Raw genomic sequence first — 27,574 nt, forward strand, 5'->3', positions numbered from 1 at the left:
CATGATTATGGACAGTCTCAAGTCTGAGTCCATAATTATGAACAGTCTCATGTCTGAGTCCATGATTATGGACAGTCTCATGTCTGAGTCCATGATTAGGGACAGTGTCAGGTCTGAGTCCATGATTATGGACAGTCTCAAGTCTGAGTCCATAATTATGAACAGTCTCATGTCTGAGTCCATGATTATGGACAGTCCTAGGTCTGAGTCCATGATTATGAGCAGTCTCAAGTCTGTGTCCATGATTATGAACAGTCTAAAGCCTGTATCAATGAAAATGAACAGTCTCATGTCTGAGTCCATGATTAGGGACAGTCCTAAGTCTGAGTTCATGATTATGAGCAGTCTCAAGTCTGAGTCCATAATTATGAACAGTCTCATGTCTGAGTCCATGATTAGGGACAGCCCTAGGTCTGAGTCCATGATTATGAGCAGTCTCAAGTCTGTATCCATGATTATGAACAGTCTAAAGCCTGTTTCAATGAAAATGAACAGTCTCATGTCTGAGTCCATGATTATGGACAGTCTCAGGTCTGAGTCCATGATTATGAGCAGTCTCAAGTCTGAGTCCATAATTATTAACAATCTAAAGTCTGAGCCCATGATAATGAACAGCCTCAAGTCTGAGTCCAATATTATGAACAGTCTCCAGTCTGAGTCCATGATTATGAACAGTCTCAAGTATAAGTCCATGGTTATGAACAGTCCCAAGTCTAAGTCCATAATTATTAACAGTCTCAAGTCTGAGTCCATGATTAGGAACAGTCTCAAGTCCATGGTTATGAACAGTCTCAAGTCTGAGTCCATGATTATGAACAGTCGCAAGTCTGAGTCCATGATTATGAACAGTCTTTAGCCCAAGACCATAATTATGAACAATCTCAAGTCTGAGTCAATGATTATGAACAGTCTCAAGTCTGAGTCCATTATAATGAACAGTCTCAAGTCTGAGTCCATGATTATGGACAGTTTCAAGTCTGAGTCAATGATTATGAACAGACTGAAGTCTGAGTCCATGATTATGGACAGTTTCAAGTCTGAGTCCATGATTATGAACAGTCTCAAGTCTTGAGTCCATTATAATGAACAGTCTCAAGTCTGAGTCCATGATTATGGACAGTTTCAAGTCTGAGTCAATGATTATGAACAGACTGAAGTCTGAGTCCATGATTATGGACAGTTTCAAGTCTGAGTCAATGGTTATGAACAGACTGAAGTCTGAGTCCATGATTACGAACAGTCTCAAGTCTGAGTCAATGATTATGAACAGACTGAAGTCTGAGTCCATGATTATGGACAGTTTCAAGTCTGAGTCAATGAATATGAACAGACTGAAGTCTGAGTCCATGATTACGAACAGTCTCAAGTCTGAATCAATGATAATGAACAGACTGAAGTCTGAGTCCATGATTATGGACAGTTTCAAGTCTGAGTCAATGATTATGAACAGACTGAAGTCTGAGTCTATGATTATGAACATTTTCAAGTCTGTGTCCATGACTATGAACAGTCTCAAGTCCATGATTATGAACAGTCTCAAGTCTGTATAAATTGCCAATGGAAAATATTACAACTGTTTTCACAAGTTGTGTAAAAAGAATGAAAAAAATAATAAATAAAGTCTACAAATATTTTTTGTTAGTCTGACTTAATATTATTGAGACTGGCATGTTTTAATATGGCCTCTTTCCAATTTTCTCTTTAAAAGCCGATTGTAGACATCAAACATTATCATGAAAGAATCCTCACATAGTATGGATATTCTTCAAGAAATACTATGGAATGAAAAGGCAAACATAGGGTAAAAATAAAGCAAATAATTCAAACTTGAATGGTTATATTATTGTAGTTGTTTATTTTTGAAAGATCAAAATCCTTTAGTAAGATCTTTTTAAAGTTTCGTTAACATGTTGATTTCTATAGCACAAATGGAAAGATCTGGTGGTCCAATTTTAAAAATGCTGCCTTCGCATTACGGATGTAAATAAGGTTATCAAGTATAATGCGTTCAAGTCAGTTTATTTTTTTTAAAGAGCTGACAGTGGGTAAAATATCACATGTTTACAAAATATTTTTTTGTACTGGGTGAAATAATAAATCTTTTTATATTATAAATCTTCGATCTTGAATTGTTGGCAAGAGACACCGATTTAGATTAAGCATGAAAAATCAGTTGCATAATTAAATCGCAGCAGGAATAAAGCATCATTCAACACTTTGATTAAATTGCTTAATTCTACAAATAAAAACTGTTCGTCATTACTTCCAATTTACATATTCAATATGTTCAATTCTCCCATTAAATTTTGAATTAAATGTAAATGCAAATGGAATTCAATTAAGATGGTTCTCAGATGTCTTCAAGCCACACTGGTGGGCCTAATTCACAACCAAAGAAAAACATGTAAGAAATAGGCAAAGTTCCATTGAAATCCATTCAAACACAAGACATTATGTCTGGCCCCAATATCTTAAACAATCTTAAGCCCTTAAGCTCAATATAATTTTTTGATATAAATATTGTAATATAAATATTGTAATTTTCTTCAAAGGAAATTAACTTAATGAAAAAGCATGATTAATATTTTTTTATTTAGTAATATCAAGTTTTAGTATGTAAATTGGCGAAATGAAATGGCAAGATTTCCAACAAATAAAAGTGTCTATATTATGTAAAATGACAAGAATAGAAACTAAAGAGAACAATCCCTTGACACTTGCCCATGTAAAATCTCTAATCAGGAACAGCATATACCGGTAAATAGGTTAGAACTCACAAAGAATTTTTTTACTGACAGAACATTTATATCTTGAGTTTTAGCCGATATATTGCCAAACAGGTATTCCCAGATAATAGGCAAAACACACTCTCCACAAAGTCACTCATGCCTTAATAAATGCTCATGAGCTGCAGTTTTATGAACAACACTTTATTCCTGGCAGAAGTTTACTGGGCAAAGGCCGTGAAGATTTGCTGCCCCCTATTGAAATTCAACAGAATTATCAGCATTGATCATGATGTAGTGTTAGTCTGAAATGGTGCATTCTGGTGCATTGTTTTACAAATTCAACATCACAGGTTTTGGCTAGGTCAGTTTAAGCAAACCCTTCCCCCTAAATCTGCCAGTTTAAATACTTCTGACTCATTCAAAGTCTAACCATCATTACAACTCTAATCAATGCCATAATTCAAAATGAACCATTGTAATCTTTTATCACGTTATATATATTTATTTTTTTCTATTATTTTCTAACTCCTTTGTATGGAAAGTAGTTTGTACAGAGTCGAAAAGATGTTTGCTTTATTTCCTCAAAATTTTTCCTTCATGAATAACAGTGAAAAAAATATAAGTTAATGTTTGTATAAGTATATGAATGTATTTGAATTATAGCTGAAAACCCAGTGTCTTACAACTCATTAACAATTTTGTCACTTTTATGTCACATTATTCATGATAAGTAGAGTACGAGAAACAAGAACAATGTATACAATACTGAGAACAACGGAAGTTCACATCACACTATATGAAATTAAATAAATCATATCAGTGTAGTTGTATATAATATAAACGTTTTTTATTCTGCATATTTATGGATTTTGTAAACATTACCTTTTGCGGAAATCAGCTAAAAAAACTCATGATATAAATGTTTCAGCTTTCAGCCATGTCATATACTAATAAGTATGTTAAGATTTGTTCAAAATAAAGAGTCATTGAAATAAATTATCAACCAAATATTGCGGCAGAGCCCTATTTAGCCATACTTTTTACATACAATTCCCTAGAAATAGGAAGATGTGCAGCCCAGAAAAAAATGTTTATCTTCGAACAATATATTTCTGATAACGCAAAATGCAAGTATTTTTTTTTATTTTTGGCAATAATCTTTTTTAAGTTGGTGGCAATATAAGGGTCGGTTGGGTAACCATACCCCCCCCCCCAATCCCCAGCCTATTTCATCCACTAATATGTGTTACAAAAGAGATTTGATAGTGACAAACATCTTCTATGATTCTAGTTTCTGTGTATGCGGTTATTAAGTTATTAGACACATGTACAAGATACAAGAACATTATTTCAAGTCAGATATACATAAATTTCAAGTCAGATATACATAAATTAAGACACTAGCTCGCAGAGCTATTTTCCGTTGTTGCACTAGGGTGAAAACATGTATATGGGTGGTTTTCAAAATAATGAGGCAAAAGTGTGACATAGGGGTTGAAAATTCAAACCCAGTTTTCATGATTGTCACCTTTTTTACATGAAAGTAAATACTTCAAATTACACAGAAACAACTTTGAGAAAGTATCAGGAAATACAAATAAAAAAATATTTTGACCTTAAATCCAAATATTGCGAACATTTCTTACAATATGGTTGATTTATAAATGTGTCTTATGACAAGAACCTTGCATAAATCATATGCTTTTTCTGAATTATATAATCAGTAATTGGTACCTGTGTGTAGTCATGTGCATAATAACTCAGTTAGTTGTTTAAGAAAAATAAAAAAAATAAACACATTTTGTCTAAATTTGAAACCAAAAATAAATTGTTACCTTACAAAGTTTTTGCTGTAATTAAAACAAGAATCAAATAAGGAAAAATTCTACATTAACCTCACCTTATGCATCTTTATAGATCACATACCAAATTTCAAGAATGTATTGTAACTTCCAATTGCCAAATTGTTCATTTCAAAATTGAACAATTTTTCGGTGCACAGGGGACACATATTGAAGGCCAATATAATATGCATTATTATTTACTTTCATGTTAATAAAATAATGATTTGTGATCAACTTAAGACATTTCTGTGTATGTGATAGAGTGTATTCCTCAAAATTTCTTCAGTATCACATTTTTCACAATAATTTCCTCAAAATTCAACAGCATGTAATGATGCAAATGGAAAATAGTGGCTAAGAGAACAACTTACAGCAAACAATCACATATATAACATTTATTACTTCATATTGAGTCTAAAAATAGAAAATATCATCAATGGTAATATAAAGTACTAGAATTCATACATGTTTAATACTTTGTTAAATAATGGAAAGGGTGCAAAGGGGACAAATCATAATGCAAGTAATATTTTTTAATTATGTAATTATTTTTGTAACTTAACTTTTCCTGGTAAACATTTTTACAATAAGAGGAACTGTACTTTCAGTAAAGCTTGAAACACAACTGTAAATGTTTGAAAGATTATATTAGAGCCTACAAAACTAAATTTCTAAACAATGGAATTAAATATGTCCACAAAGTGGAATAAAGATTTTGGTCTCAATGTACCTGTTACCATTAAACACTTATGTGAAATTTAAAAGATGCCTCTTTGTCTTTGGCATCCTACTCAATAGAATAATATCTTTTTTATTAGGCATTATTCAAGAATTAAATTCAAGAAAATTCTCAACTTTTGATTTCCACAAGGATTTAAATTCACCTGGCTTTGACATGGTTTTACTTTGGTCCATTTTTAGGCGCTCAAATTGTCAAAGACTTTTCTTGCAACTCCACATATTCTTAGCATTGCTTGTGTATACTAGCTGCCTTTTTATTTTTTCCTGATTTAGTTGGTTTGCCTACTTTTCTTATGACTCTGACTGACAGACATCACCAATTGTGTAATTTTCTACAACATGACTTATTTTGAGACCTTCACTTTGGTGTGGCACTCTTTACCAGACGGTTAATTGTGGGGACCTATGCCATGGAATCCCTCCGAAGGGGTTGTTTTGCATGTTGTGCTTTTTCTGAACTGATGCTGCTTCAACTGTGTGTATTCATACCTTCTCATTTTAACCTTTCTCCTTTTTTTCTGTCTGTCATTTTCTGGACTTTTGTTGTTTCTTCATTTCGCTTAATTTTATTTCTTCTCTGCCCCTGCTTCTTTAGTTTCTCCTTTTCTTTTATTTGTAAATCATATATAGGATCTATTTGTCCTCTTTCATAGCATTTGAGCAATACCTGGCAAATTCTGCTCTTTTTCTCAGTATCTCGATCTCTGTCATACATTTTCTGCAACTTATGATCTTTCCTAAGTCATTCTCTGTGCTTCCTAGACTTCATTGTGTTAATGTTTTCAACAGTCTTTTCTTCATTTGTTTTCATATTTTCTATGTGATCTCTTTGGAAAAGGAAGCTTAACTACAAGCTTTTCCACTAGGGTACTTATTTCCTGTACAAAATTATAATCTGGTATATTTGCTATCCATATGAAAAAAATTGTCCCCTGTGCACTGAATTGAAGCATATAATACCTTGCACATATAAAAGCATTACATGAATAATTTCAATTTGATTTGATGTTTTTTAATTGTCATGATATAATCAAAATAGAATATTTAAACAAAATATGTTATCTTATGTGCCTCAATACTGAATCTGTATTTAAATTAATTTGATAAACCTTTAAAAGTAAACATTCAATGGCTTTATAATTAAATAATAAAAAAAGTATTTATAACACACTTACCATGAAGTTGCTAAACTATCAAGTGATGCCTAAATATAACATACACATTTCTCAGAATGTGGAAATAGCACCATATTTGTTAGTTCATGACATTTTATTGAAATCTGCTAAAACTGGGTGCACAGGGGACATTGCTTTAAACCATGCAGATGCTTCAAATCTCTGTAAGTGAGAGGCTGAAAACTGTTTTTGCATCTCTTGTAACTTTCTTTTCTGGGAAATATAGCAGAATATCATTTTATTGAAGAAATTATAGAAATCTGACAACTAACAACCGAAAAGGTGCACAGGGGACATTTTGGGGTAATAAGTCATGCATCTGAGATACGGACAAAATAAAGTTTGAAATAATAAAACTATGTTATTTATATAAAGCTGGCAGGTTCAAGTTATTAAAATAACATAGTAATTTAATATAAATAGTGCTTAAATGGAATGGTAGTGTTCTCAATGTGAATTGAATATTGTATCTTCTTTTTTAAATGAATGGGGGTCTGTCATATGACATTAAAAATTGGTTAAGCTAATACACATTTTTTTATTTGAAGTATGTTTTTTTTTTAAAATGAGAAAGGGTAAAGTTACATAAAAAACAATAAAAAAATACTATATCATTCAGTTTCAAAAAATAAAACACATTTGAATAAAGGTCTTCATGTAAAATGTCACACTTTTTGGTGTGCACAGGGGACAAATTTAGCAACATATTCTTACATAACTTTTTTGCTGATTGAGCCATTCATTTGAAACTCAACACTTTTCTTAACAAGATTGATTGGCCCATAATGTGCCTGCTAACACTTTCCAAAAGTGAAAGGAATAAAAGTTAGGAGAGATAAAAGAAAAAGCCTCATTATTTTGAAAACCACCCATATTAAGATATAAAAATGTGTTTATTTTGTTAAAAAAAAAATCACATGTCACATGACAGCCTTTTTAGCCTCTGTGTTTAAACAGGACTCTGTTATTTGTGGCAGCGTTACAAATGTGTAGTTTTATATCAAGGGAGGGAATCAGTTTGCCACTATCCAGGATCTTAAATTATTCAAAGATTGAACAAATTTTATCAGAGTTAATCACTTAAATTTCGAGCAATGAACTGTTCTTCGTTTATTTACATGACTTAAATATCGTATCTGCAATACTCAAATCGTCCTAAATGATGAACTTATTGAATCTCTTGAATATATTGCGAAGCCGGCAATCAGTGAATCACGTTTTTGAACTGTCAAATTTCGTGATTACGAAATTCCACTAAAACCAGTAGAATTCCAACAAAGACAAGAAAACGCATAGGCACAATAATGCTACATTGAAAAAAAATAGCCCTTGCCTGTTGTCAAAACATAACAACTCAACGGTTCATATATTTTCGAAAAATCTTCTTTACCTCTGTAGCAGTCGCTATTTTCTCAGGCGGCAGCCATGAATAAATTACCCGGATGTTACGGACAAAGTTTGAAACGCGGAAAATACGGTGTAAAGTAAACTCCACGCAGCGGTTTCCTCCCTTTGCGCGTCAATAGGGAGCATAAAAAAAATGAAGGAAAATCTTTATAAATTGAATATTGGAAAACTTAGATGACCGCAAAAAAATTGGCGACAAACATAAAATGGATTGGCATGAACATTTATGTAATAAAATATTTGTACTGCTAACCAAAACTTTAAAAAGGTTTAGTGAATAACATTTTATTATATATCATTCAAGTTGTGACTGATATTTCAACATCAAAACTTAGCAATGTCAATTACTGTGCATGTATAAATATAAAAACTTTGAAAATCAGCTTAAAATATTAAAAGAAGTCAGTTTACATTTAGTGTTAAATTACGTTTGTTGTAGGCGGTCTATACTTGAAGATTCTTCTTGTATGATGGTCAAGGGATAAAATGGTCAATTACTGTATTGAAGAGTTTTTATTATATCATTTGCAACAGCATGATATGAATAGTTGTACCATGAACAGTTGGGTGTGATAATACCAATACAATTGTTAGGTGAACTTCTTTAGCTATTACACCATTCAATTAACAAAAAAACAGCAGTGATTCTGATGTATAAAAAAATAAGTTGATTTTTTTATGGGCTTTCAATGCATTCATTTATTTTCTTCATTGAAAACCTTGACTTCAGGACCATCATTAAGGTATCTTTAAAGTTTAAAATCTAGTTGTGGAAGCAATGTGCATTTTGTAACAAATAACATCGTTCAGAAATATATTTTGACTTCAGAACAAGAATGAAAAACTGTTGATTTTAAGTTTGTGTATTAATTTAAGCAATTCAAGCAACGGCCAGCCGTAACTCTCAGGTAACTAGGATGTCATTGCAGTTTAGCAAAATGGCCGAGACATTCTACCCATCGACATATTGTCCAAGTGTTGATGTTCTGACATGAGTTTATCGAGTTGGAATGCAAACAAGAAAGGTTTTGTAATTTAAGAAATTTAAGGGCCTTAACTTTGAAGTGACAGTGACTGTATAATACGATGGCTGGTTATTGAATGCGGTCCAGATGTTCAGCACATACATATATTGTCCAAGTTTGATGCTGATCAAACCAAAAGCTTCTTGAATTGGAGGGAGGCCAACTTAGTGGACACTTGCTTCCTGCAGCCACAATCAAAAACATGACAAGCATATAAACATTCTCTTAAAAATGTCAATGTACAAAACATCTCAGACCTTCGTAAAAAAAAAAATGTACCTAAGCTAATATTTTCTGGGTGCATAAAATCACAAATAAAAATAAATAACTTTTATTTTTGTGAAGTAATGCATAGAAATAACAATGCAAATATGAACATTGTACATGTATGTCTGCATGTATGCAATAAACCAAACAAACTCAATTGTTGGACAAGCTTCTTCAGGGAAAGCCACAATATTTGGGAAACATTTTAACAAATAAATTGAGGTCCCCAAAATTAACCAACCATCTCATAATTATGATACACTATATGTTCAAGTGATTTAAATATATATGGCATTATATGTAAAGATATATTGCAAAACCTGTTAAGATTTAACAATACATGTTCAGATATGTTGCAATAAATGTTAAGGGCTATTCCATTTCAACATATAACCGCCAGGGGGAAGGCACTTTTAAATTATGCCACCCCCCTACAGAAGCAAATTTACCCTTCTGGGGTCCAAATTAGCGACACCAACTCATATACTATTTAAATAATTGACTTCCACCTGGGGGTTATATGTTTAACTGGAATAGCCCTAAGATACATCGCAATTCATGATTAAATATATAACAAAACATGTTACGAATTGCAATACATATTAAGATACATTGCAAATACATGTACACAAGTCAATATTAAATGTATGATGCAAATGAATTTTTGGTCTCAGTTAATTAATCCATTATTTTGGAAAGTAACTTATATATGCATTTAAAATGCTCATCTTCCCATCCATTTAGAAAAATTCTATGTATTATTGTTTATTTGTACATTATTTTTTATATTTCCTTGACCTGAATAGATATGTTTACAAACTAATCCATTAATTTCAAGGTTGTCTAAGATTTATATATTATATTTCTTGGAAAATACAATGATAATTGGGCACTTAATAGATCTAACGAGTGACCGATTTTCCCAAGGTGTTTACAAGGATTTTTAAAACAAATGATAATCAAGAAAAAATAATATAACAATTAAAATATGGTGCACAGTTTAATACATTTTAAAACAGTGTTAAGATAAAAATGCAATTCAATGGTTTAAAATATTGAGTGAATGTTTCACATATATGTGAACCACACTTTAAAACAGTATTAAGAAATTAAGACATTTTCTTAAAATTCAAATAAAAATTTAATTTTGATAATAAACATTGTTAATACTTGAAATACAACATCTGGTGTTGCAAACAATTGGGATAAAATAATTGAAACATGTCCAAGTTACCATGAAACATGCTTAAAGCTGCACTCTCACAGATTAAACCTTTAGACAACTTTTTTATTTTCTGTCTTGAAACGAGACAATATTTGCAAAAATCCATGGAAACCAGTTATATAAGACTGCTGACAAAAATTCGATCGCAGATTTTTATATTTAAGTTTTAAAAATTGATGTTCTTTTTTATATTCAAGTTCAAAAATTGATGTTCTATGTATTTTTCTTAAACCTTTAGTAACGATTTAAGCCATTAAACATAAATTTTAGAACGGATATATTAAAATCTACGATCTGAACTTTTGTCAGCAATCTTTTATCATTGGTTTGCAGATATTTACACACAAATTTGCTCTTTCCAAGACAAAAAATAAAAAAGTAAAAATGGTATATCTGCGAGAGTGCATCTTTAAATTAACATGACCATGCCTAAATTAACATAAAACATAGCCAGGTTACCATGAAACATGCCTTACTTAACATGAAATAACATTAGTTTACATGAAACATAAAACACAGAAATATAGCTATAATTGTGTGATGTTATCTTCCATAAGTTCTCTTCATTTGCTGATAAAGGCGTATCCAATTAGTATTTGTAACCAAATTGTCTTGGGGCGGACCGTAAAATCATACAGTACACATATCTTGGAATGTAACATATATACAATACATAACCAAAGATATCACAAAAGAAAATCTTTGTATTATTTGCAATCACTAAATTTATACATACAACAACTATATTTCTACAACTTCAAATTTAGAAAGTGGTCGCCAAAAAAGGTTTTTGATCATAATTTAATTTAGGGGTAGCCTACCAGTATGTACAATTATGTAAATTTTGGAACCCATATCATGATGGCATCATTTGAAAGGGTTTGATATGAAGATAAAGAGTACCGGGTATGTAGAAATAACATTGCAAAATATAACAATCTTATTTTTTACTGTGAAAGATAGGTCATTTACTGTCTAATTTCAGTTGAAAAACAAATAAAAAGCAAAACAAAGACAACTGCAAGACATCTATTTGTAGTCTATTTTTAGTTATTCATTTTTCACATTTAAATGATCCCAAAACATTTATATGGGTTCACTTGTAATCCAAATTTAGCATTAATTCCAATGGCTATTCAGTAAGCATGTGCTTTCAAAAATAGCTCATGGTTGAATAAATTTAACAAAATGACCCATGCGTAAGAGTCCAAGAGATTTATTGTCATATATCTACTCAAGTGACACAGCTTGTTTTGGCAACCCGACTGACCCCATTTTTATTGCTGACCATAGATTTGTTTGGAGTCATATTTTCTGTCTTCGGTACGTCTGTTTTCAGTTCCTGTATTTGTTCTTTGCTTAGATACTAATGAATCTTATAGTATCACAATGCAATAGGCATTGGTAAAAAGGAAAATAATATAATACATGTCATGATTTAAATAATGATACATGTACGCCTGTCTACCTACATGTATCCTATTTTTTGAAGATATTGATGGAAATAAATGATTATTTTTTGACACGGACTGATAAATACTACTGTACACTAATATGAACTTTCATTCTTAATTCCATGAATTTACCATGATAATGTGTATGGATAGGATGACTGAAAGACAGTGTTAGTCAGCAATCAGGGTAGATAGATTACAGTATTCTAACAAAATACATTTCAACGAAAATTGATAAAACTGATGAAAACGATCATGATAATTGCTATATGCATCACACTTGATAAATGATATATGACTTCTGATTAATGAAATAGAATAAATCTTCACCATTGAAACTATAAACGTTTTCTAAAAATGACAAGAGACAGAATTTAAACATGGTTGGTTAAGACATTTCGTCTTATTTAAGTCATTGTATTTTCTTAATTATTTTGATTATTCTTAAAGTGTTATCATCCTTCTTTAAGAATCAGTTCTTGTCTAAATTGTTCATCAGTTTGCTCAGACAAAATGTAAACATGTGAGTATTAATTACATCGATCAATGTGTACAATACTACCAGTTTCACTAATTTATACATCAAACCAGTAATTTCTTAACTTATGTTATTTTCCTTATTTAAGTATCAAACTGGTCACATGATAAATGCTCTTATAGATTCCTTAAATAGTTTATTTTTGTGGACTTTATTGAAAATATACACTTTATGTAAAATCACTCACACTTTCCTTTAAATTGACCATGAAATTTCAAGAAATAGACTTTAAGTCAGGAAACAACTTAGTTTATTTATTTTTTAATACTAAGCCTTGGATTTCTTGTTTTACCTGACAACTAAGTGTTTTATAAAATAAATGCCTTTGAAACAACTCACTTGAACATTGAGAACAAGTTTGATAGGGACTGGTTTGTGCTTTATAGGGTCTGACATGGAAGAAAATATTTTTCAAGTGAAATGTAAACAAAAATGCTAGTTTAAAATACAAATCATCATCATCACATGTTGAAATGTGAGAGCTCTATTGTAAATAATTTCATAAAAATGTGACAGTCAATGCTCTATTTTTGCCGAAAAGCGTTAGAAATGCTACGAAATTTTGAAAGATTTCAGGCTTGGATTTATAAAATTCTGTTCAATTGAGTCTGTGTTGCTGTTGGGCATATGTTCATAGCAGTGAGTAATTCAAAATAAAGTTTAAAAAAGACGGTTGCCGAAATAAAAAATCTTTGAATCAGTCCCTATCAACAAATAGCTTTAAGTATTCCCTTACAGTTCACAGTTCATACTTCAGTCTTTATATCGAAAGCAGAAAAGCTCTAGAGGTTTTGTGTAAAAAGTTTTGTTGTACAAGGCAAATTATTATTCTACATATCTATCAAAAGGCACTGTATATATCGAGCAGAATTGATGGAGTTCAATTTTTAACATATTTAAAAGAAGGGTTTCAGCTATTGAGAGTTATGGAAAAAAGGCAGCACCCTGTCCATTTTTGGTAGTACCCTTCATGGAGACAAGCATTTGGCAACATTTTGGCCTTTACAGAATGAAATGTGAATGTCAAATATTTCTTACCTTTTCATAAAAACTTATAATATGATTATAAATACATACAAACTTTAAATATTTGGCAGTTGAAATCTAATATTGCTTTAACTACACAACGGCTAACATTTTGCGTCAAAAATTACCAATGTTCAAGTTCTTGGTAGCCCGTTACTGTGTGCCCGTTTTGTCCTTAGAACCCTGTCCCTTTTCTGCAGCACCTTTTTAAAACCTGGCTAAGCCCCTTTATCAGTAAAACAGTATACCTAAGGTTAAAACAGACTTTAACCCCTATATCTGTAAAACAGTAAAAGCTAAGGTAAAAACAGACTTTTAACTTTCTTTTGGCAATGCTCACCAAACCAACTCTTCTTATACATTGTACATATAATATAGCAAAACAATTGAAAATATCCTTTAAAATAATACAGAGGAAAGCCACAATCGGCCTCTTCTTCAGAACATTATTAAAGTAAATAACATTGTTAGCGTCATTGTTAACTTTCAAATCATTACTGCTCAGGAATGTTTTGGATACCTTGTGCTCTGCAGTATTTCTAACAAGATTTGATGGAACTATTTCAACTGTAGTTGTTCATATTTAAATATGAGACCACATTTAGTTTTAAAAATTAACAACGATGTCGTTTATCAAATTGTTAACTTTAACAAAGTCCTTAACAATCGGCCGATAATGTGGGAAATAAGAACAACAAACAAATTAGATAAAGCAATCAGCTGGGCCCGGTTCCACAAAAAATATGTTGAATAACAGACTTAGCAAGAACTTGCCTCTCTGATTGGGTTTGTCTAAAGAGATTATGGGATTTTAGACGGGAAAATATTTTGGCGTTGAAAAGTTTTTGTGAAACCGGACCCTGTTTGAAACTGAGACAATCATGTTTGACAAATAATTTGGCAAATTACATTAAAAATTGAAATATTATGCACTGAATCCCATATTGTACAGTTATTTAAAAAATTAAAATACCATGGCACTCTAAAAAAATAAGTTCTGATAAAAGGACTGCAAAGAATTATGGCGTAAGAATATTTTAACTGTGATGTAACAACTCTAACTTTAGCTATCTTTTTTCCTATTACAACCATAACATGGTCATTTAATTATTATTTTTTTTAAATTTAGAATAGAGTTTGCAGAACAGCACATCTACATGTACATATCTAAGTTGAAGATGAGCTTAAAAGCGGTGTGTGAAAACTCTCCTTGAAAACTTGATCAAGTAAGCTAGCTTATACTCACTTAAATCTCATATTTGTACATGTAGTTTTAAACTAGTACAATGTACGCACACCTTGATGATGTATTTAGAAGTACACACGGACATATACACATACAAGTCATGTTTCGCAACCTCTTTTCTATCATGTAACATACAACAGCAGCATATTGTATTTCAATCTAACAGCTACTAGTTCATTACACGATTATGTTTTTCATGAAATTTGCAAAACATAATCCTGGAATTCTCTTACAAAGGTCAACAACTATCAGCGTACGACCAACCCAATCCATGCTCAAAACGTTCAATCTCCTACCTATTTAGCTTCATAATACCTTAAAGAAAGTCTTTATAACATTTTAGTCCAAACATAAAATCAGTACAACTGGCAAGTACCATGGTTAAACTTTTTAAATTAAAATTAAATCTAATCAATCATTTTTCTTTTTTCTCTTCTGTGCCACCATCTCCTGTGTCTTTATCTCCCGTATTTTTATCTTCCTCGTCGCTGTCATCTGCCTCGCCCTCACCATCATTGTCTTTATTTGTGGCACGGCGTCGGACTTTTGTGTCACCGTCTGACTCCTGCGTGTCATCAATTAAATCACCCTCCTGCAACAACATACAAAACGACAGGGTTATTTGTAGATTGTTCACACCTTGAATACATAAATGGTCAGTACATTTAAAATTTAACACATGTAAAAGTTTCATTATAACAACCTACTACAAGAAACGAGAGGCCAACAAAGGCCTATGCTCTACTGGCATGTCTTTTTTTGTATTTTTCAATCAAAAGCATGTACCTTATAGTAAAAGGCAATGATTGGTGAAATATATGTTTTCGTGCTTATTTGTAAAAAAGGACAAAGGGAGAGTAACACTACAACAATACACAACTCTCTGTACATGTTATCTCCCTTAGACTACAATTTCAGTAGGGCTACACCATTTCAAGAGCCATAATCCAGTGATGCATGGGCAGATCTGGCTGGTTCTGAGAATCTGAGCTCTCATGGATATCTAACTTCTGTTTAGGTTGATTGAGATGCTATCAAAACTAAGGACTTTATTGTGTTCACAAACAAGACTTAGTGTTTACGGAAACACAGAAGACGGACAATGAGCCATCACATAAGATCTCGTGGCCTATGGGCAGATGAGCCAAAGAACTCTCACATAAGGATTATCATTTAAATAAGAAAATGTTCACATTTAAATATTTACCTACATGTAGCATTATCTATAGATAACTATAATTCCACAGAATTGGAAGTGTATCCTGTTTTGAGTGACAATCATAGTCAAACCAATTATAATACTAATTTAATGTAGGAACATTTATCACTCAATCAAACTTGACCGAGATATTATGCCTACAAACACTGTCACTATATATTTCGATTGGATAATAAATAATGAAGTTTATGTCTGCAGAAGATATTTACCTTAAATTTCTTAATGTAAAAGGGGCATAACTCCAGGAGTTACCCAGTCGATTCACCCCATGTTAAAACTTGACCAATACATCATGCCCACAACCACAGTCACCAAGTTTCATCATGAATGGGTACTAAAGTTATTGTCAGGAGCTGCACAAGACATAAATTATCTTTTCATTTAGCACATGATCAAACTTAAGTGGGACATTATGCCTACAATAACTGTCACCAAGTTTCATCATGAATGGATAATACATACTTAAATTATTGTCTGATAAAGTTCAGGGATGTGATTGACCTGACAACAGGAGGGCTGAAACCATTTCGGCCATGGGTTCTCGGGGCACTTTTGGGATCAAAAGCACACTGCTGTAGAAGAAAAACTGGCTTTTTAGAAGCTCTTTTGAGGGTTCTTGTGACTTTAAATATGAAGATAACTGGAATATCAACTCTAACAATCAAAAGCACTCTAGTAACTTTTTAAATCAGCTGAAAACAAAACAAAAAAAAATAAAAAAATTCAGGTGGGAGGGGGGGGGGGGGTGTCCCTGGGGCTATTAGATCCGCAGAATTCCGGGAATCCGCGGACAAATCACATCCCTGAAGTTGTAAATGCCCATGCCACAACTGACCCCAAAACCTGTATGTCGTGACACTATAACTTCATTTTGCTCGAACCACTTGTACTTGTAGTCATGACTTTCCTGTTCACTTCATTGCACAAGTATTACATTATTTGACCAATCAAATATTCGCTTACATATTATGTTTCTCAATTTTACCTCAATTTATACTTTTAATCTAAAATTGAAAACAATAAAACCAGACAGAAAAAAATGAATAAAAGGATTTATTTGTAATTCAACATACTTAATGAATTTGCAAAATCGGCCCTGAGCATCTGTACCACATGAGCGCAAAATAGTAAGAATTGATCCTTAATAAACTCAGACACAGTCTTTTCATTGTAGAGACTGGATGCACAGTAACTAAGTATATCTGCTTCCTCGGTCAACACTGATTTTTTTTTTCATCTTTGGAATTGTTCTTGATAAAGTTGATTGTACATGTTTTTGGCATTTTTTTCTTTCTTAGACTTCATTTATATTTCCATTTCTTAATGTCTCATATATACAGTGTTTGAAAAAGTTTTACCCACTTGTTTGTGAATGGGGCCAGTGCCCTTTGAAATGGTAAAGATAGCCACAAATGCCTAAAATTTGTGGTCTTTTTTATGGTAGTATATTTAAAACAAGAAAACAAAGCAAAGGCACTTAAACCTGTTTTTGCATTCCAGAATATAGCTCCATGCCTTAAATGAATACGGCCCACCCAAAATTAGTTTACACCCCTTTTAAAGGTATTAAAGGTGGGTGCCTGTTCCTACTAAAAAAAATACTGTACTTTTGATTATTTTTAGCCCAAAAGCATCTGTATGAAGGGAAGTATACAACATGTCTGGCATTAAAAAAACCTCTGGTTAATATCCCACAAAGATATTTATTCTTTCACAAAGATCATTATAATCCCATTAAGATAATTGTATCTCACAGAGATAATTATAATCCCACAAAGATAATTATAATCCCACAAAGATAATTATTATTACACAAAGATAATTATTATCACACAAAAATGCATCAACCTTTTCATGACAAAACCTGTACTAGTGATTATTATGGTGCAACTGTTCTTTACAAGAAAATGATACTTTTTCATGTTCTTGTTTAATTATAACTAAAATCTAAATAAACAATTACAGTACAGACATGTTTTGCTCTTAAATGATAAAAAACTTATATATCTCATGTGTTTGATTATTGCACCGCAAAGTTCATAATTTCTCCAATACAGCAAGGTTGTTTGTTTTTAAAATCCAGGCCAAACTGAAGATAGTGATTTCAAGCTTCCTTACAGACTTCAAACAGGCCTTTTCCTAACCATTTAGGGAAAAAAGACCTTAGACATATTGGGAAAAGACTCTAAATATTTTGGAAAATTTGTGGCGCTAAAATTGCCATATATTGAGAAAAAATCATCGCTTACATCAAAAATTGGAAAATTTTACAGTTTAATGAACAAGCTTTTCTGTCTCCTCCAAATGAGGATATTATTAAAATATTAGTTTCTTTTTCCTTTCTAAAGTTCTAAAATGGCTGAAATATCAATCCTTGGGGTGTCTATTGCAATAAATCATGACAGTTTATATTGCATATTGCTCTTTGAATGCGATGAAAAACAACAATTTTTGAATTCAATAATCCCAAAAATTTTACATAACACAATTCATAAGGATGTTGAATGAATCATTACAGGTAAAAAGACTTTCATGATTTTTTTTTTTTACTTTTAATTGGGATTTTTTTTACTTTTTTTTTTTTTTGGTCCAGATTTGGAAAAAAATGATATATTTTGCTAGGGGACCAAGTCCAATCGACTCGTGGGTACTTGCAAAAAGGCCTGTCAAGAAATAAAAATTCTACAGTTAGAACATTAGTTATGTTTGTTTCTGACATGAAAGAGACTGTGAAACATTACTTGTATTAGTATGTGTAATATTTTGTACAAGCTAGGAATGATGTGTATGACAGCCCAAGAAAAGTGATGCATGCGAGAATCATTGAGTCTACAAGTACTCGTTTTAAGTGTAATTTCACAAACAACTTTTAAACTCAACTGCAACTTGTACACGTACATTTTTTTGTCCCTTTTGGGGCCAAAATTCAGCCTCGTTCACGACCTGATTAATTATATTTCTTACCCTACCAAGATAAAAAATCCCTTCCCCTTTTTTGAGAGGGATTGACCTTTTTATTTAGCATATGTTGCAATTTAGTGCCATTCATTGACTTATTGATAGGTTTGTTGAAAAAAAGGCTGGACATTAAATAAATGATGTCAGTAAATTCCCCGTTTTTGCCAAAACAATGCTATTTTTCAAAGTACACATTTACTGTTTCTATTGAAGATGTTGAGGTTGCACATAATTATATAGCATGACTGAAAATTCTCCATAAATGTCTGCGGCATCATGGTAAGTAAAAATCTCCAGAATGTTTTGCTGAATATCCCGGTAAAAACAGAAAATGCAAGTATTTAAAAAAAAAATTCAGATTAGAAATATGTATGTATTATCTAACAGGGCCTTTTTAGTAAAAATTGTGAAATTTTAATGCCTAAAACGCCACAACAACCTTTTTAACTTTTCAATTTTTTGTTGAACATTATTTTGACTCAAGTGTCCATAAATTGGGGAAAAATATACTTTTGCGTTAGGGAAATAGCCAAATTTTAGCCTTTGCTTCAGAAGGTGAATAGGGCTGTTATTTTGAAATTTATTCACTTAAACTTATTCATGAGACAGCCCATATATATTTTTACAGAATACTGGGCCATACCTTGTCCAAAGCTGGGTCCATGATGCCTCTTGGTATGGGTGGAGGTACCTGTCTGTTGGAGCCCACAAAGTCACAGATGCACACAAGAATCTGAAATGTGCCATTAAGTAAATCAGTCTGTGAAATAAGAACATGTTTGTGTGCTGGGACAGGGTATTCTACTATCAGGGAGGACTCCAGTTTTTACTATTTTGTCTGTCTGGGAAAGAAAAGACAGCTTTTCTTAATGCTCATACATCGTTTTTTATATGATTAAACTTATTAAATAAGTTAACAAACAAGCCTCAAAATATAAACATCTAACAGAATGCAGGGCCATGATTACAATCAGTCTTATGTCTTAGTCCAGACTCAGACTCAGAACAGAATGCAGGGCCATGATTACAATCAGTCTTATGTCTTAGTCCAGACTCAGACTCAGAACAGAATGCAGGGCCATGATTACAAACAGTCTTATGTCTTAGTCCAGACTCAGACTCAGAACAGAATGCAGGGCCATGATTACAAACAGTCTTATGTCTTAGTCCAGACTCAGAACAGAATGCAGGGCCATGATTACAAACAGTCTTATGTCTTAGTCCAGACTCAGAAAAGAACTCTTATCAAAATACAAGATAATCATCTTAAGTTCATTTGTTTTACAAAAATAATTGTGAATAAATGTGCAACTTTGAACAGTACCGTAAATGACTGGGTATTAGACGCCCTTTTTTCCCTCAGATTTCGATGCAAAAAAAAATGCCTGCGTATAATACCCAGTAACAATTTTTTAAACTATTTTTCTGAGGTAGATTTCAAGCCGAGAGTTTGTTTACATTGATGTAGAAAGGGATGTTACTCGTGTCATATTGATTGAGTATATACGAGTTAAAAGATCGGGATACGGTATATCGTAAGACATTTATAATATAAACAAAAATATTTTTCGATAAAAGTTATTCAATATTATTTTGAATAATAAATTGAATTGAAGAATAATTAAACTTGCATATAAAAAAGCAAAGTTGGGCACTGTCAAAATATTTTTTGTCAGTTGTACGAGAAGGTGTGAAAAACTCGACTGCCATTAACCTGTTTAACATACCAATACTACAAACTGTTGCGATAATGGTCTTGTTTTTCACACTTTGTTACATTCATTATTCTTTTCTGTAGGTGTTGACATTTTGAGAAAAAACTCGTACAATATAAGGTTTTTGCATAACTTAACTTTTCATTCTCGACAATTTATCATTGTATGGTTTTAAAGATAACTGTCGCCATTTTCACCAAAAAAATTTTTTTGGTCACTGTAAACAAACATGGTGGCCGAAAATGCCAAACGATTTGACATCTTTTCTATGCGTCTTTTAACCAAAAACATAGATTTAAGTTTTTTTCTTGGACTTTTCACAGATTTTTTTTTACCTGCGTCTAATACCCCCTATCGTCTTATACCCAGTCATTTACGGTAATAAAACTCTGACAGCAAATTTCATCATCAAAACTCAAATAGAAAGAAAGTCGCAAAGAAATGAAATTTGCAGTTTTGCCACTTTAGTCTAAACTCAAAACTTGTGACTGTTAGTAATAATGGCTTCAGTAATAGGGCTTTTAATAAAATCTATATTTAAATGCATATGACCAATGTTACTCTCTAAGTAAACCATACGAGAACCTACCAGCCCCATAACAAGGCCTGTAACAATGGTGAGAAGGGCGAATATCACGTAGCAGCCCCATTCCGGGATACCATACTCTTCTGTCATCAGAGTGTAGAACGACTGAAATATACAGAGGGAATAGTAAGTGAGTTGCTTGATACATGCACATGTGGGCTTGTATCACTTCACGTTGCTTATGTAAAGTCAATAGCGCATGAGATTCTTACATTACATAATAAATAAGAAGTGATGAAACCCCACAGATCAACACATTAACATAGCAGTGTTCCAGCCAGGATTTGAAAATGGCAGGGTGCTAGGTCAGAAAGAGCACTCTTGATGAGCATTGAATGAGCCTTAATGGGGCACTTACAGGGGCCAATTTTCAATTCAATTCATATTGTGTATATGTTTAAACTACTTTTAGAATACAACCCACATTTACAGCCATTGAAATTGCAGATAGGCCATCATTAAGTACTAGGCTTAATCATTAAGAATCTCAACTTTCGCTGGTGTTTAAAGGTCTGCCCACTGCCATTCACCTGATACCCATTTCCCTGCATCAGACTTTGCGTTGACAATGCATCAATCAATGATTATGTATTCTAACTCAGTTAGATGACATGACATTCAAATCCTAATGATTATGGAGAGCTCGTTTACTACACTCACTCCGACCAATCTTAATCATTTAGATTTTAATTCATGTCATCTATTACTCAAACTGTTTGTTATGAATACCTTCTCTTTACTTTATTGTCACAATTATGTATATATCTATTCATTTTTATACCATACTTATTTCAGAAAATTTACTCTTATCAAACAAAAGGGCTCAGCAGGGCAAAGTAAATAGGAAGCAGGGTGCTGGAAAAGGGCAAAGGGGTGCCCCACCCTGGTATTAAGGCCTACCAGGAGCACTGCATAGCATTTCTTTAATTTTGCACCTGTAATTCTGGAAAATATCAAGTCTTGTTTCTGAGCTTGTTGTCGTACGTAAAACATCAAAACATTTTTGTTTTCTTAAAATTCGATTGAGAAAAAAAAAATCATTAGTGACACTCTTATTCAAAATCAATACATACACATGTATAACAAACATCAACTTTGCATGATAAACCTTTCACCACTTACTAAGTAATGCATTTATGGAAAAAAATATTACTGATAACAAGGATGTAACCCTGTATTTAATAGCTGAAAACACAGAAATATTAAATGATTGGTGAATGCTAAAAGATTTACTGTGATCTACTATAGTCCCATTTATCAATCCTTTTTGGAATATTAAAACAAAAGTATTAATTGTGGTAAATTTTATTTGGGAGTAAGAGTGCATCTTTAAGTTGTTTTTTTCTCTCTCACTATGATTCATTGTGAATATGGCCCATAACCTTCATTAAAGTATCCGGTATCAAGCTTGATATAATCAGTTTTTATCAATTTAAACTAGACAGAAATACACATTATATGGAGAAGTTTTTAGTAATATTTTCCTCCATTCGAAGATAAGAGGAGCTTGACATTTAATGGAGACTTTCTCCAAAGACATCTCTACCATAGTTCAACGGCATTATTGATACAATAACTTAATACGAGACACCTTAAAATAGAATACAGGGGGGCATTTTAATAAAGATCTTAGTTGATTCTAGTCATAAATTGAAATTATCTTTAAGTGCCATAGTTTAATTACCTCGCTACACAATTGCGTGGATTGAACTTCAGCCAACATTGAAAATGAGCACAAAATTGCGGAAATAAAACAAAGCAATGTATAATAAATAGACAGTTGTGACGTTAATACAGATTTGAGTTAATTGAAGTTACGACTAAAAACCTTTATTGAAAGAGTTTAAAATACTAGTAAATAACATTATTGCAGTTCAGAATTTAACCGGTAACTATATTTAGTCTTTTATTCTCTTTTTAGAAATTCAGCACTTTGAAATAAGAATTACTGTAAATAAGGTAAGTGATAAAATTTGCAGAACCTCATAAGATACATGTATGTTATCTTCATTAATCCTCTATTTTAATTAAGTTTCAAAGCTGCACACACCATATATGGTGTACAAAGACAAGACAGAATAATACTAACCCTTATTGTCATGGCGAACTTGAAGAACAACCCGACCATTCCCATCCTGAAAAATAAATTATTGTCATGATGAAAAAACATATAGGTGAAGTTTACTGTGGGCTCTAATATCAAAGAGCATACTGTATTACAAAATCTAGCAAGATTATGAACTTTTGGTTACTTATTTACTCAATGTCACAAATAAAATATAACTATTAACTGCCAGAATCTATTAAACTTGCCCTTAACTGACCAATCAACATATATTTCTGAAATGATTGTTATTACTTATTAGTTAAATCATTTTGAAAAAGGGATCATATGAAGATACTTTTGTTGGTAAGATGGTGACCATGAGTTTACTGTTGTAATCAAACAACCTTACTAACACAATATATACTGCAGAATTGCTTAGTTTTATGCTGAAGCAGTAAAGACTATGCAAAAAGTTCAACTTATGAAAGGAAGAACATTCTAGAAAATATCTTGGTTCACAATGGCTTAATCATTTTTCCTCGAAATTGTTTCAATTGGAGATTAGGTCAGTAATATTAATATATATATAAACAAATACACAGGAAATTGACCCTTGCTACTACACCTGTGCAATATACAAGGGATGCATAGCAGGAAATTATCATGCCAAACTTGCCTTAAACTAAACCTTTAAGACATTACTAAATGATTAAAGAAGATATTATCATAAAATAAAACCATTTTATTTCTGAATCATAAAAAACGATTTGGCTTTTTTTGGTGAGTTTGTCTTACAGCTCATTGCAAAAACGAAACAAAAATAAGGTTGGCCAATGCTTTTCCAGCACACTATTTGTTTTTACCTTAATGAGCTTCAATACATGTACCTCAACTGTTAATTTAATTATTGGCTTTGTGGCCAAGGCTACAAAAGATTTGGCATCGGCAATGCTATCTACAACATCACCTTTTTTATTGGACCCCGCCCCCCAGATGACCTAGAAATTAAACGGTTCTTGACTACACTAGATCAAATAATTTCATGCTACACACTGTAAGGAGTCTGGGGAGATCCACTTGGACACAGGATCAATATCGTTCCACTTTTTGTCATCGATGAACGTGATGAGATCAGTCTCCTGTCGTCCCCCACGGTACTGCCGAAACACACCATTCTTAACACTGAAATCAAATTAAAATCAATTATAATAATTAATACCATGTAGTGTACCATATCATTGTGTGTTTACACAGAAAGCAAAGAATTCTATGTCACTCTATAATGATCATTTTCTCAAAAGCAATTCAATAATAGCTACACAGTAGAGTGTCCACCTGCAGAGCAAGCGATCGTGGGTTTAATCCCGGCAAGATGCACATAACATTTTGTGCAGTATGTTACATAAACTTGGGACAGAACTTAATCATTATTAAAGCTAGAGTTAAGCACATTGCTATACATGTGCCAATTGTCTTTGGCAAAATGTATACTAAGTTTCATTTGAACTAAGTTTCATTTGAAAATTTTGGAGTTATTTTTTTTTCACAACACAGCTGATGATGCGTTGGCTGCAACATGCAGACGACACGAAGACTATCAATGATGCGTTGGCTGCAACATGCAGACGACACGAAGACTATCAAAATAGCTAGACATTTTTTCTTAAGCTAAAAATGACAACGAAATTACTGAGTAGAAAAAATATAGGAAATGATCATGTCTGTATTTTTTTCTTCCATCAAGCTTTCACATTAAAAACAACAGCGTCATGGTCAACGTTTTTTTCCAATTATGATTATCAATTCATTTCTAAAATGGTAATAAAACTACACTTGAAACATGATCTGTGTCAGGAACATGACAAATGTTTGGTATGTTGGGTGGATAGCCATCATAAGAGTAGAAGAGAGGTTTGGAAACCATCCATGCCCCCCAATTGGCAGCCAATTAGTCATTTCACATTGAATGTCCTGGGATTAATTTAAGGTTACAACCAACACCCCTAAAAGTTTAAGGATAATTGTTTATATGTATTTATGTATGCATATTTGTATCTGGGCTGGAGGCCTGCATACAATAAATATTTGAACTTTGAACCCCTAAAAGTTTTAGGATAGAAAGTATAGTAATTTACCAGTTCTAAGTTGATAGTTTCCAGTTAAACTACTGGCATGCTTCTGACAGCAGTGAATAAGTATAGTTATTGACCAATTCTAATTGTTTTTTATTGGAGTTTATAGTTTCCAGTAAAACATTTATCTCCCCGACATCAGTGAATTATTATAGTAATTGACCAGTTAGAAGTGTTGTTATTGGAGTAGCCTCCTCCTGACAGTTTATGTTCAAATCAAGTTCATGGACAGTAGGTGCCAGTGTTCTCTTTATATTGATTATTGTTACCTTGACTGACTCATTACAAATAGGGATCATCTGCTGGTACATGTAATGACCAACCTCTCTACCAAGTCTGGGGACTATAGGCCAAGTGTACTCTAGTTATCAATCAGACACGCTTTTGTGTTTAAGATCAAATTGACTGTGACTTTTGACCTTAAAAATAAGAAGGGGTCATCTGCTGGCCATGATCAATGTCCCTACAAAGTTTTAGGACATCAGGCCAAGCATATTCTTTTCATCAGACAAGGTTTGGACTAACAACAAATGGACGGACTGACCGACATCTGCAAAGCAACTTCTTCAAAGCCGGGCATAATAATTTTAATACTGATAAATTGAAGGCAAAGCTGTTATGAGGAATCTTCCACTAAGTCCTGGGCTTGAAGTAACGTCCACAGTTCCAACGCTGACTTCCAGATCTCGACTCCACTTCTGGGCAAACGAATCCCACGTGCTCTTAAATGACTGACACGCTGGACACCAAGGGGCCATACTGAAATAGTAAAATAACAATTTATACGGTTAAATTGCCAGCCAGTTATTTGTTGGTTGATTGCCAGACTCTAAACTGTAAATCCCATGCCAAAAAATAGATAACATAAGTTACATTGAATTTTGTTTTCAATTCAAAAGCGATAATGGATTATTTTGAAAAACATAAACATATATTTATGACATCTTTTCATGATTTTAGATTTTGATTTCAATGTTTTTTCCTGAAGAAACAATTAGACAAAGGGTCTTAAGAGTGTCTGTTATCAATTTTAACTTTGAAAAATGCTTGGAACCAATTGCTTGGAATCGCTGCACTGCATTCACCACTAAATTTAACGACAACGACCATGGACACCACAAGACTGCGAAATCTAAAAATCATGACCCCCCTAGATCAGTTAATAAATGATGACAGCTTTTCAAACCCAGAGGGGACCCTAAAGTCTACTGGCATCTATTCAAATGGAAGGTATAGATTATTTATGCCATAACTTAACATATTAACACATCAACTACATTTGTACATGTAGTTACTGCTTTGACATGCTAAAATAAACAGGATTTCAAGGTATTTAAAACTGTGATTATCATGATTTAGCGATATTTTCGTTTTGAAGCAGTGTGCCCGCTTTGGGATCAATAACTAAACCATTTACCCTCCTATGTCATGTTATTGCCCCAAAGAGATGAATTGATGAAAGTGAATGCAATACATTTTCGTGTCTTTCAAAAAATTAATGTTTACGCACTTCTCGGCAGGTGACAATCTCTATACATAAAACATCCTTCATAGTTAGGAATTATAACCTGTACCTTTTAAGTCTTAATTCTAGAAAAGTGAACAATAATTTGTAAAAAACTTGAAAAACGCCTGCAAAACTTTGCACCACTCATCCAGGATAATAAACAAAAACTTACAATTCTACGAGCCATTCTCCTTCCAGGATATCTTCCCATGTGTCTTCTGTAATCTGTATGGCGCGAGGTTGATAATTTACGCAGGCTGCGCCTGAAATAACTGACAAAAACACGGCTAACACGCTAATCTTCATCGTTGGTTAGTTGTCACCTACCCAAGCGAAATGAAACAGGAAGTGGACAGTAGCAATTTCGTCACTCGTCGTGCAATTACGTAAACCAATGGAAATGTTCGGCTTATAGTCGGCCCGTTTCCGCCAACCACGGACTTTACCGGACACGTGTTCATTTACGGGTGGCCAGCATCAGCAACTACCATAATTAAGTTAACAAGTTTTTAGGGTAGAGTGATAAACAATATTTATTGCAACAAATGCATTAATAATGCAGAAATAAGAGCTATTTCGGTGTTTGTTACCTTTCTCTTCTTTTATCATATACACGTAGTATCCATATACAGGGGCGTAGCCTAGGGCCTAAAAAAACCGTGAAGGCCCGATGAGGCTATGTGAGTTTGGGGACACTTATTTGCACATTGCACACACTCATAAATACAGGCAA

The 27,574-nt window shown here is 32.7% G+C and overlaps 2 protein-coding genes across 2 annotated transcripts in view; both read right to left on the bottom strand.

Moving 5' to 3' along the window:
• The window catches only part of LOC128207816 (steroid hormone receptor ERR2-like), a 91,441-nt gene extending 83,503 nt beyond the window's left edge, over positions 1–7,938 (bottom strand). The window contains exon 1 of the mRNA XM_052910958.1: positions 7,880–7,938. The gene's annotated coding sequence lies outside the window, so the exon portion shown is untranslated. The remainder of the gene's footprint in view (positions 1–7,879) is intronic.
• Positions 7,939–9,240: 1,302 nt separating this feature from the next.
• On the bottom strand, positions 9,241–27,208 carry LOC128208273 (thioredoxin-related transmembrane protein 1-like). Its single transcript, XM_052911789.1, has 7 exons — positions 27,014–27,208; positions 25,929–26,093; positions 24,256–24,384; positions 23,245–23,290; positions 21,159–21,260; positions 19,498–19,587; positions 9,241–15,269 (listed from the first exon to the last, which is right to left on the bottom strand). Exons 1-7 carry the CDS (start codon positions 27,145–27,147, stop codon positions 15,093–15,095), a joined length of 843 nt encoding a protein of 280 aa, XP_052767749.1. The 5' UTR covers positions 27,148–27,208; the 3' UTR covers positions 9,241–15,092.
• Positions 27,209–27,574: the final 366 nt, after the last annotated feature.

The sequence above is a fragment of the Mya arenaria genome, chromosome 11 (genome assembly GCF_026914265.1).
Source record: "Mya arenaria isolate MELC-2E11 chromosome 11, ASM2691426v1".
Classification (NCBI taxonomy): Eukaryota; Metazoa; Mollusca; class Bivalvia; order Myida; family Myidae; genus Mya; species Mya arenaria.

What these genes read in the sequence shown, in the direction of transcription:
- LOC128208273 (XM_052911789.1), bottom strand. Translation starts at nt 27,147, where the DNA reads ATGAAGATTAGCGTGTTAGCCGTGTTTTTGTCAGTTATTTCAGGCGCA. An exon ending in GGAGAATGGCTCGTAGAATT is followed by an intron (nt 26,094 to 27,013) that starts GTAAGTTTTTGT and finishes TTACTATTTCAG; the next exon opens with TATGGCCCCTTGGTGTCCAG. An exon ending in ATCTCCCCAGACTCCTTACA is followed by an intron (nt 23,291 to 24,255) that starts GTGTGTAGCATG and finishes TTTATTTTTCAG; the next exon opens with GATGGGAATGGTCGGGTTGT.